This window comes from Panulirus ornatus, chromosome 7 (genome assembly GCF_036320965.1).
Source record: "Panulirus ornatus isolate Po-2019 chromosome 7, ASM3632096v1, whole genome shotgun sequence".
Classification (NCBI taxonomy): domain Eukaryota; kingdom Metazoa; phylum Arthropoda; class Malacostraca; order Decapoda; family Palinuridae; genus Panulirus; species Panulirus ornatus.
The window spans coordinates 778,547-790,903 of NC_092230.1; the positions used below are offsets into that span (position 1 = coordinate 778,547).

Here is a 12,357-nt window from a genome sequence, read left to right on the forward strand (position 1 = left end):
GGAAAAGAGGGAGAGGGTGGAAAAGGAAAAGAGGGAGAGTAGGGAAGAGGAGGGGGAGAGGAAGGGGGTCAAGACATCAAACGTCCCATGTTGGAACCATCAAACCAACCCTTTCCTTCCCTCCCGCAGACCATCTGTAATAAATCAGTCTGATTTACCCTCAGTTGTTAAACATAAAACTATATGACGAATATATCTCTTAAAAAGACCTGTATTTCACGTACATCACAGGCAGCTGTTGTGGCTGATCACGAAGGTTAGTGGTATTAACTTCTGGCCAGATTACACTTGTTAAACAACTAGCAGGCAACTCTGCTCCCCCCCCCCCCCCCCCTCCCACTGTAGTGATGCCATACGTTGGTTTCTCTTTATATGTGCCTCGTGGTAGCGAGTGCACACACACACACACACACACACACACACAGTCGAAAATATGTATACACCTGGAGAAACTGACAGATAGATTGTTAGATAGGTAGATATATGGATATATCGTATGAGAGAGAGAGAGAGAGAGAGAGAGAGAGAGAGAGAGAGAGAGAGAGAGAGAGAGAGAGAGAGCCCAGACGACCTCCAAATACCCTTTCTCAACAGCACAGCACCGTTAGCCAGTCATCGTGTCCTTGTTGGAAGTTTGCAGAAGGTAGAATCCGGATTCGTTCTAAAGGTCTGCAAACGGCGTATGAAATATCGTCTGTGAAGTTCCACGAACGCTGTCTAAACATTGACACTACGTTCCACAAACGTCACCCAGAATCCGTCTGTGAGGTTGCACGAACGGCATCTTAGATCCATCCACGACAGGTCGAGAAACACCAAAGGGGAAACTACAATGATATCGTCATACTTTGAAAACGACATTGAAAAGCGTCCAATAGATTTACCAAATAGCGATAGAAATTGTTTACAAAGATGTCTCACATGGAAACTAATTCAAAAAGTTTAACTCCAAGAATCCTTGAGCACGACGGTACGATCCTTGAGCACGACGGTACGATCCTTGATCACGACGGTACGATCCTTGATCACGACGGTACGATCCTTGATCACGACGGTACGATCCTTGATCACGACGGTACGATCCTTGATCACGACGGGTACGATCCTTGAGCACGACGGTACGATCCTTGAGCACGACGGTACGATCCTTGGACATGATAGAGTAACCATTGACCAGAGCTTTAACAGTCGTACAGGATGAAGATATTGGTCAATGACTCATCGTCCTGGTCAGTGAAGGTAACAGTGAATGTGATGCACATGAAACGTCCACTGATTACTGAACAGTACATGGGAAGTGTGCACAACTTATGTACTGGACATGACCTTAATGAATGATGGATTGATCAACAAATTCAAAATGGAATAATGGATTGGGGACCCTAACGTCCGTGTATTAGGGTGGTGGAGACCCCTAACGTCCGTGTATTAGGGTGGTGGAGACCCCTAACGTCCGTGTATTAGGGTGGTGGAGACCCTAACGTCCGTGTATTAGGGTGGTGGAGACCCCTAACGTCCGTGTATTAGGGTGGTGGAGACCCTAACGTCCGTGTATTAGGGTGGTGGAGACCCCTAACGTCCGTGTATTAGGGTGGTGGAGACCCTAACGTCCGTGTATTAGGGTGGTGGAGACCCCTAACGTCCGTGTATTAGGGTGGTGGAGACCCTAACGTCCGTGTATTAGGGTGGTGGAGACCCCTAACGTCCGTGTATTAGGGTGGTGGAGACCTTAACGTCCGTGTATTAGGGTGGTGGAGACCCCTAACGTCCGTGTATTAGGGTGGTGGAGACCCTAACGTCTGTGAGGTGAGAGAGGAACCTTTTGCTGGTGAGGTAAGGCGAGGCAGCTGCATTAACCAAGTGGGCTGCGAGGCAGGCATGGGGCCGGGCCGGGGAGACTGGTCAAGCAGGCTGGTGGTTTAGCAGGGTTACCAGCGGGTAAGGTGTTCAGTGAGGAGGAGGAGGAGGAGGGGGATCGGAAGGAGGAGGAGGAGGATCAGAGGGAGGAGCAGGAGGAGGAGGAGGAGGATCAGTAGGAGGAGGAGGAGGAGGAGGAGGATCAGTAGGAAGAGGAGGAGGATCAGTAGGAGGAGGAGGAGGAGGATCAGTAGGAAGAGGAGGAGGAGGAGGAGGAGCAGGAGGAGAAGGAGAAGGAGGACGAGGAGGATCAGAAAGAGGAGGAGGAGGAAGAGGAGCAGGAGGGGGGTAGTATGGCACATAGAAAGTAGATACACACACACACACACACACACACACACACACACACACACACACACTACTTTGTTCTTTGAGTTATTATGGTTTAACCGGCAGATCAAGGACCAGACCAGACGGCCGGCAGATCAAGGACCAGACCAGACGGCCGGCAGATCAAGGACCAGACCAGACGGCCGGCAGATCAAGGACCAGACCAGACGGCCGGCAGATCTCTAAAGGTCTCTTCCACAGCCGAGACATGCTTCCACGACCGACAGATATGTGTTCATATATCCTAAAAGCGATAATAAGGAAGATGTGATTTACTGTGAGTATACTCTGAGTTGTTGATGTGTCTATGTGGGCATATCAGGGACCACGTATGCTCACCTCCTACCAGTCCACAGAATTCTCCTGGGACTCTTGTTGTCCTGCCGGCTTAGGACTGGTTCTCTTCCCACCCCCTCCCCTCCCCTCCCCTCTCCTCCCCTCCCCTCCCCTCCCCTCCATGCGTCTGGAGACCGGTCTTGGCCCTCCCCTTCTTCTTCTCCCCCTCCCCCAGCCACCAGACCTTCTGCTTACTCCCTCCCTTCACTACTTCAAGAGTCCTACCCTCCCAACTCCCCTTCCCACCACCACGTCGCCCCCCCCCCACCTTCCCCCAACATTCTCCAGGCAAGTGCGCATGGCCAGCATTGCCCCCTCCCCCCTCCAACCACGCTCATGACTGGACGTTTCCATTTCCCTCCCTCCCTCTCTCCACACCTGCCAGAAGCCGGCAGACCTTGGGAACTCCAGAAGGGAAAGTTTCCAGAAGACAATCACCAAAAGGCCTTTTTCCATTGGGTGAATTCCTTCATCAAGTCCGACGACGCCATTGTTGCGGTTCTGCGGTCTATTTCTGTTACCAGTGCCTTGTGTACCTCTCTCATGAAAACCCCCTCCACATTCACTCCGCTCTCACTACACCATCTGGCCCTCTGTGCACTTCCTCATGAAGCAGTTCAGAAAAAAAGCTGTCATAACTCTCATGACCATGGCAGATGACATGACAAGCCACCCGTGTGTCACGTCTTGTCATGAGCACACAGCAAGGAGGTGTCACATGGTTGGCTAACAATACCTTAAACATACGGGACCGGAGAGAGAGAGAGAGAGAGAGAGAGAGAGAGAGAGAGAGAGAGAGAGAGAGAGAGAGAGAGAGAGAGAGAGAGAGAGAGAGAGAGAGAGAGAGAGAGAGAGAGAGAGATTGTGCAAGGGGACTGAACTGACGATCATCGGTGAGAAATTATTGTTTCGTAATATCTCGCCGGATTATAATGGATATGATAATTTCAGCATCCGTCTTACGTTCACAGCATTTGCATAATCAGAACACTGGATTATCCTGTGGATTATCCAACTTCTTCAGACTATAAAGACTATAAAGTTAGCTAAAAGCCTTACTTCCACTCTTCTCCCTGCATGGTGAAAGATGCATTCTTCACACAACACATACACACACACACACACAAATATTAGCAGTGGTGAGCAACACCCGCCCATTGCCTCTCTAAGTGGAGAGGGGGAGAAAAAAAGAAGACTCCTCACACCCGACGAACAGGAGACCCAAGTGAACGGGCCTGACGTGTATATATACAAGTGACCTTTACGACATACATGGCGGCCGCTCCCTGGAGCGGGGGAAGGGGGTTAGGGGAGACCTGGGGAGAGAGAGAGAGAGAGAGAGAGAGAGAGAGAGAGAGAGAGAGAGAGAGAGAGAGAGAGAGAGATGTGGTAGAAGTTGAAGGGGGACGTGAGAGATTGAGAGCAACGGATTACTAAAACAAAAAACGATAAAAGGTTTACATGAGATGGAATAAATGATTTTTAAATGGTGAGAGGAGGTTGACTGACTGCGGAGAAGGGGTGTACAATCCAGGGTGGAGGGTAGCACCGTGCCAGATTGTCGGCTGTAGATGGCCTCTTAGAAGGAGAGGATTGTGAGTTGTGGTGGGTTGTAGGATTGTAGTGGGTTCTAGGATTGTTGTCAGTTGTAGGTTCGTGGTGGGTTGTAGGACTGTGGTTGACAGGGGAGGGGATCGGGATGGGAAGGGGTGACTGGAGCTGTGAATGTTCGAGAAGAGGGAGAGAGGGGGTGGGGAAGATGACTGATACAACTGCGCAACAATAGTGACGTTGTGGTGTGGGTTGATACCAGATGTACAAACTGGTGTTGTAGAGAACATATCAGTCTTTAGTAGTACGAACTCTCTCTCTCTCTCTCTCTCTATCTCTCTCTCTATATATATATATATATATATATATATATATATATATATATATATATATATATATATATATATATATATATATATATATATATATATATATATATATATATCACTACGAAAAGCTTATCACACAAATGGTACATAAACAGCTATGAAACGGAATTGAAGGGAGAATCATTTGAGGTGTCAGAAGACAAGACTTGACACGGAGAGAGATAGTGCAAGACAAAAAGAGAATCAGAGAAACTATACTTACGGCTTCGGTACACTGGATCACATTGCGACAATCCTTGGTGTCCAGACGGAACCATTCCCCAGCCTCCTTGTCTGTACACAACGCGTTGGCGATGGCATCGGCTTCAAATTCGGAGATTTCGGCTTGGACCTGTCGTTCAACTCTTCCGCCGGCCACTGGATTGGGGGTAAGGGAGAAAACACCGTTAGGCAAGCGAGGGCGCTCACAAATACATTCTCAAACGAAGGTTAAATAGCGGTACAAATGGCCAGTTCCTCCACTCGTGCGCCAGCCGACAGCCGAGTGCTCAGAAAGACACCGTTAGTCAAGCGAGGGATTAGTAGGCAAGTGTCAAACACCAGATAAACAATGACAAAGTCTGAACATTGCGTCGTAGCTCATGAATCATACACAATGAGAAACATCTGTCCCCAGAGAGAGGCGTCTGACTGAGGAACACATGGGGAATTTCTAATTGTATAAATGTTATGGTAAAAAATTAAGATGATGTGAGGCGAGATTAAACATAAAAGTAATTGCTGTAAGAGTAATAACTGTCTCAGGCAGAGATCTTACATAGAAGAAATAGAGAAAGATACTAAGCCTTAAAAAACGCTCAGTTTTTTATGAAGTCTAAGACTAGAATCTTTAAGTATTTCAAATGGTCTTAGAGACAGATACTACGTATCATTGCTGAAAGTTATCGTGCAACTGATAACAGTAAGGCAGGGAAAACTAATAAGACTTCCTCTTCCAACTAGACACAAAATAGATCATCTTAAAGAAAATAAGCTATGAAATAAGCCTTAATTTTTGGTAAGACAAAATGAAGACATGAGTAAGGTTACAATAGGATTTGGCAATAATGTGTTCACAGGTTAAGACTAAATAATCATAGAGACTACAACAAACATAAGAGACTGCACAACCATGGACACTACAACAGACATAGGAGACTACAACAGACATAAGAGACTGCACAACCATGGACACTACAACAGACATAGGAGACTACAACAGACATAAGAGACTACACAACCATGGACACTACAACAGACATAGGAGGCTACACAACCATAGAGGCTACAACAGACATAGGAGACTACACAATCAGACAGACTACAACAGACATAGGAAACTACACAATCATGGAAACTACAGACATAAACTACACAGGCATGGGGACCGCAACAGATATTGGAGACTAGACAGCCATAGGACTACAGCATACATAGGAAACTACACAATCATGGGATAGTTACAAACAGTATTACATGACCAGGAAATACCATATACATAATAAAATAAAGAAAAATCTTAACATAGTAATAACAAGTGGAACATAAAAGTTCAAGACATATGAAACTTAGATGAATGTATGGTAGAAATTGATTTGCCTTAGAGGGAAAATCCTCGCATGGCCTCCTCTCTAGATTCCTTCTTTAGGAAAAGTAATAACTGAAGGGGAGGATTTCCAGCCCACCCTTCCCTCTCCTATCATTCGTCTTCTCCGACACGCAGGACATACCAAGAGAAATATCATTGAATCTTCTATTATTAGATACACAAAGAATATAATCTTAATATTAGTGATGGTCTATACAAATTAGATAACTTTATTGTTGATAAAATTTGTAAAATGATAAGTTTATGAACGCTCGTCGTATGTTTAGGACAATCACATGTTTACCAAATGGCGTCCTAGCTTTGTCTCTTCGATGTATATCAACTGACTTATATTTCTCTCTTGTGTCTCCCCTGATGATGTGATTATTACACGAAAGTGCACTTGGGAAATTATCGTGTTTCATATTCCCCGTGGACTCAGGAATATCTTGATTATTGAATATATTATTGAATATCTTCATTACTTACTCGATCAAGCCACCTCACACCACATATTGTCCTTAAGCATCTCATTTCCAACACATCCACCCTCCTCCTCACAACCCTATCTATAGCCCACGCCTCGCAACCATATAACATTTTTGGAACCACTATTCCTTCAAACTTACCCATATTTGCTTTTCGAGATAATGTTCTCGCCTTCCACACATTTTTCAACGCTCCCAGAACTTTCGCCCCTTCCCCCACCTTGTGACTCACTTCCGCTTTCATGGTTCCATCCGCTGCCAAATCCACTCCTAGATATCTAAAACACTTCACTTCCTCCAGTTTTTCCCCATTCAAACTTACCTCCCATTTGATTTGTTCCTCAACCCTACTGTACCTAATAACCTTGCTCTTACTCACATTTACTCTCAGCTTTCTTCTTTCACACTTTACCAAACTCAGTCACCAGCTTCTACAGTTTCTCACTCGAACCAGCCACCAGCGCTGTATCATCAGCGAACAACTACTGACTCACTTCCCAAGCCCTCTCATCCACAACAGACTGAATACTTGCCCCTCTCTATAAAACTCTTGCATTCACCTCCTTAACAACCCTATCCTAAACAATTTAAACAACCATGGAGATATCACGCACCCCTGCCGCAAACCGATATTCACTGAGAACCACCCACTTTCCTCTCTTCCTACACGTAGACATGTCTTACATCCTCGATAAAAACTTTTCACTGCTTCTAGCAACTTGCCTCCGACACCATATACTCTTAATACCTTCGACAGAGTATCTCTATCAACTCTATCATTTGCCTTCTCCAGATCCATAAATGCTACATAAAAATCCATTTGTTTTTCTAAGTATCTCTCACATACATTCTTCAAAGCAAACACCTGATCCACACATTCTCTACCACTTCTGAAACCACACTGCTCTTCCCCAATCTGATGCTCTTCCCCAATCTGCCTTCACCCTCTCAGTTTTGCGCGAGATCAAGTATATTCGTATAAGTCCACGGGGAAACGAAACACGATGAGTTCAAAAGTGCACTTTCATGTAATTATCACATCATCAGGGGAGATACAAGAAAGAAATATAAGTCAATTGATATACAACGAAGAGACGTAGCTAGGACGCCATTTGGTAAAACCAAATACTATGTGCTTAAATACCCTTCGTTTCACGTTGTATAGTTAGGTTCGGTAAAATGCTATCTGCTGGCTGTGTGAGTCTGATAGGAAATGTCCGGTGTAGACCCCGTTGCTCACCAACGTGAGACGAAGGATATTCGAGTACATAGTATACAAATAGTCATTACCCTATTAGGGGCGATCATAGCTTAGCGGTAGCGCTCCCGCCTGTTGCACTGGGGTCCCAGGTTCGATCCTAGCTGTTGGAGATGTATATATATATATATGTATACATATATATATATATATATATATATATATATATATATATATATATATATATATATATGAATTGAGGGTCTTTTTTCGTGTTTCTTGACGCTACCTCGCTGACGCGCGGGGTGATACAGCACTGGTGGCTGATTCGGGTGAGAAACTGCAGAAGCTGGTGACTGAGTTTGGTAAAGTGTGTGAAAGAAGAAAGCTGAGAGTAAATGTGAATAAGAGCAAGATAATTAGGTTCAGTAGGGTTGAGGGACAAGTTTATTGGGAGGAGTTTGAATGGGGAGAAACTGGAGGAAGTATAGTGTTTTAGATATCTGGGAGTGGATTTAGCAGCGGATGGAACAATGGAAGCGGAAATTGAGTCACAGGGTTGGGGAGGGAGCAAAGGTTCTGGGAGCGTTGAAGAATGTGTGAAAGGAGAGAACGTTATCTCGGAGAGCAAAACTGAGTTTGCTTGAAGGAATAGTGGTTCAAACAATGTTATATGGTTGCGAGGCATAGGCTATAGATAGGGTTGTGCGAAGGAGGGTGGATATGTTGGAAATAAAATGTTTGAGGACAATATGTGGTGTAAGGTGGTTTGATCATGCAAGCAATGGAAGGGTAAGTGAGATGTGTGGTAATGAAAAGAGTGTGGTTGCGAGAGCAGAAGAAGGTGTATTGAAATGCTTTGGTCACATGGAGAGAATGAGTGAGGATAGATTGACAAAGAGGATATATGTGTCAGCAGGTGGACGGAACGAGAACTGGGAGACCGAGCTGGAGGTGAAATGATGGACTTAAAAAAGACTTAGAGCGATCGGGCCCTGAACATAGAGGAGGGTGAAAGGCGTGCAAGGAATAGAGTGGATTGGAACGATGTGGTATACCGGGGTCAACGTGCTGTCAACAGATTGAACCGGGGCATATGAAGCGTCTGGGGTAAACCATGGAGAGTTCTGTGGGGCCTGGATGTGGAAAGGGAGCAGTGGTTTCGGTGCATTACACATGACAGCTAGAGACTGAGTGTGAACGAATGTGGTCTTTGTTTTCTTTTCCTAGCGCTACCTCGCGCGCCTGGGTGTGTGTGTGTGTGTGTGTGTGTGTGTGTGTGTGTGTGTGTGTGTGTTGCTGTTTTTTTTTTTCATTGTGGCGGGGTGGCGACGGGAATGGATAAAGGCAGCCAATATGAATATGTACATGTGTAAATATATATATGTCTGTTTATGCATACATTGAAATGTATAGGTATATATATATATATATATATATATATATATATATATATATATATATATATATATATATATATATATATATATATATATATATATATATATATATATATATATATATATATATACATACATATATATATATATATATATATATATATATATATATATATATATATATATATATATATATATATATATATATATATATATATATAGATATATATTTATATATATATATATATATATATATATATATATATATATATATATATATATATATATATATATATATATATATATATATATATATTCCCTGGGGATAGGGGAGAAAGAATACTTCCCACGTATTCCCTGCGTGTCGTAGAAGGCGACTAAAAGGGAAGGGAGCGGGGGGCTGGAAATCCTCCCCTCTCGTTTTTTTTTTTTTTCCAAAAGAAGGAACAGAGGAGAGGTCCAGGTGAGGATATTCCCTCAAAGGCCCAGTCCTCTGTTCTTAACGCTACCTCGCTATTGCGGGAAATAGCGAATAGTATGAAAAAAAAAAAAAAAAAAAATATATATATATATATATATATATATATATATATATATATATATATATATATATATCATCTTGAGGAATGTGAAATATAGGTAAACGACAACAGTGGTGAGATTTGCTCAATACGAGAGTAAAGAGAGCGCGTCATTGACTGGTTTGGCTGCCCACTGCCAGCTCACGGTGTGTGCACGTTCGTGGACTTGTTAGGTAACCTCAGAACAATCCGCCGTCTCATGTCCTTGTTAGGTGTGGCCGGAGGCCAACTGAGGCAGCGCCTGGCTCCACCACGCTCCACCACAAACGACCAACAAGAAGTTAAGCTTCACTGTCTTCCAATCTCGTCCGTGAGTCTTCCTCATGCTAGGTTATCACATCAATGACTCTTAACATTATCTAGGCTCATCCAGGATCTTAATATTCCTCCTCTGATCTCGCGGGGAAGATCTAAAGAGAAACACAGAGTATGGCAGAGCAATATCTAGGTCCTTAGAAAGTTGTGTCTTGCTCTCGAGCGCGGGCCAGCACCCAACCAACCCTCTTCTTCTTTCACTAGAGCCGGACATTTTCTCCTCAAATATTGTCGGTGGGGAAATTCTAGCCACCAAACACACCAGGAAGTCCAACATGTAGTTGGCCTCTATCTATCCGGCAAATGAAGCTGTGGTAAAACTATATCAGGTTTATCTGGTAGGCTACCGAAGAGGATTAGAAATGGTCGCAATGGACACAGGTATGTAGTGGGTGATTTGGCTATGGTAATTGTAGGATGCGAGGCGGACATAACGATACTTTTCGAGGGCGGGGGTGGGGTGGAGGGGACAATGTCTTCGGTACGGTTCAGGGTGTGAACTTCTCACGAACAAGTCCAGACGATGATTTTTCGTAGCGACCATGGCACCGAGGGACATATCCCGTCAACAGGCGAAGTGAAAAAAGAGTAGTCTTTATCATTTCTCGTTAAAAGTTGACACGCAAGTGGATTGTCTTGGAAACTATTACTCCAGAATCTGGAGAGTGTCAGTAGATGTTAGAGACAAGAGAATTTGTGTTATCTCGAGTATGTAACAGAGAAACTGTTGTTTTGTGTGAGATCATTTCATTGGCACTTGATGTCAGACCTTCTGGTGGTGGAGAGAGAGAGAGAGAGAGAGAGAGAGAGAGAGAGAGAGAGAGAGAGAGAGAGAGAGAGAGAGAGTTAAATAAATTCAATGGCGGAATCTGACAAACGAAATATTTACGAAGGAGATTAGGAGCAATAGACAAGACCCAGGGAAGGGCAGAGTGAACAGGAGAATGATGAAAGAAAAGGAGAGAGGGAGAGGATTGGGCTGCGCAGGGAGGGCCGGGTGCGCTACCTGGAAAGTGGGTCGTGGGCAAGGGGGGTAAAAGTGAGAGTGGTGGGAGCTAGATGGACTGGAAACGAAGAGATGGTTCTGGTAGGTTCAGTAAATGTGGCTATCTACTGATGTTTGAGCGCGCTTGGTGTACTACCCTCATGGTATAATGTTGATTATAAATGGAAAGGCCCTCACGCCCATGCTCCTCCCAAGTGAAGATATCTTTGCGTACTACAACCTCAACTACCTATCATAGTATTTGTCTCGCAACATTACACACACTCAAGGTGAAAATGGAGAACGAATAACCGGTTTTATATGAGAAAATTATGGATTATGATCACAATAGACTTCTAAAGTCTTTGCGTCTGTTAGATTATGTGCCAGACAGAGACTTGCACAGCGCTGATCTGCGGAGCCATAGCTATATATAAACTCTTCTTCAAGTAGGACAGAGAAAGTTCCCAGCTTGACTGTGTCTTCACCAGGAGCTGCTCTCCGTGCGAATAGTAACCCCCAAGAAATAAAACGTTTTATATCCTCATTTTTGCCTTATTTTGAGGCCATGATCGGAGTAACTCGGCGAACCAACACTACGTCTGGCGACTTTAACGCTCCTATGGAAGGTATCCAACTCCAGTTTTCTAGATATGAGACACTTTAGCATCGCCATATTTTTGGTTCACTCTCCAGACGCGAAGCACTTGCAAGTCTCTTAGAGGTGAGAGACGAAGACACTTTTGATCGTCAGCATCTGTTCTGTTAGAAAGCGGACGACACACTTTTCTTGGACGCCAAAGAGCGGTATTTTGTTCACTTTGAGGAAGCACCTTGACACTGAATTTCCAGCCTTGTGTATACATGTCACTGAGACGTCCAAGTAGGAGAAGGAGAAGTAGGAGTACCGGCTTCTACTTACCAGTGCCAAGAAGGGCAAGCGCTAGAACCGCAACTCGTAATATGATCATGCTGTCTCCCGGCCAGACCGTGCACTGAGCCGGGTTGCTCCTCCGCTCGCTTTATATACCCGCGGATGGCGCCACTCTCACGGCGTTCGACCGTCAGGACAAACGCTCGCCTGCCGCAGGACAGAACCCGCTTGCCGCCAGGACAGCCGCCGCATGCGCCCAGGACAACTCTCTTCTCGCTTACCCATGCCGCCATATACGCCCTCCTCACACCCCGGGGAAAACAAAGATTCATCCAGTACTTTTTAGGCTACGTGGATAAGAACGCAACGGCGTCCGTAACTGCGTATTTATATGCAGGTCCAGCCAAACTCAACAAGATGATACAG

The 12,357-nt window shown here is 44.6% G+C and overlaps 1 protein-coding gene across 2 annotated transcripts in view; it reads right to left on the minus strand.

Moving 5' to 3' along the window:
- The window catches only part of LOC139749359 (chitin deacetylase 1-like), a 22,820-nt gene extending 10,682 nt beyond the window's left edge, over positions 1-12,138 (minus strand). For both annotated transcript variants that reach the window (XM_071663098.1, XM_071663099.1), the window contains exons 1-2: positions 11,980-12,138; positions 4,726-4,880 (exon numbers count right to left, since the gene is read on the minus strand). In XM_071663098.1, coding sequence (XP_071519199.1) covers positions 4,726-4,880; positions 11,980-12,028 — 204 coding nt within the window. In that variant the 5' untranslated portion in view covers positions 12,029-12,138. The remainder of the gene's footprint in view (positions 1-4,725; positions 4,881-11,979) is intronic.
- Between the last annotated feature and the right edge of the window lie 219 nt (positions 12,139-12,357).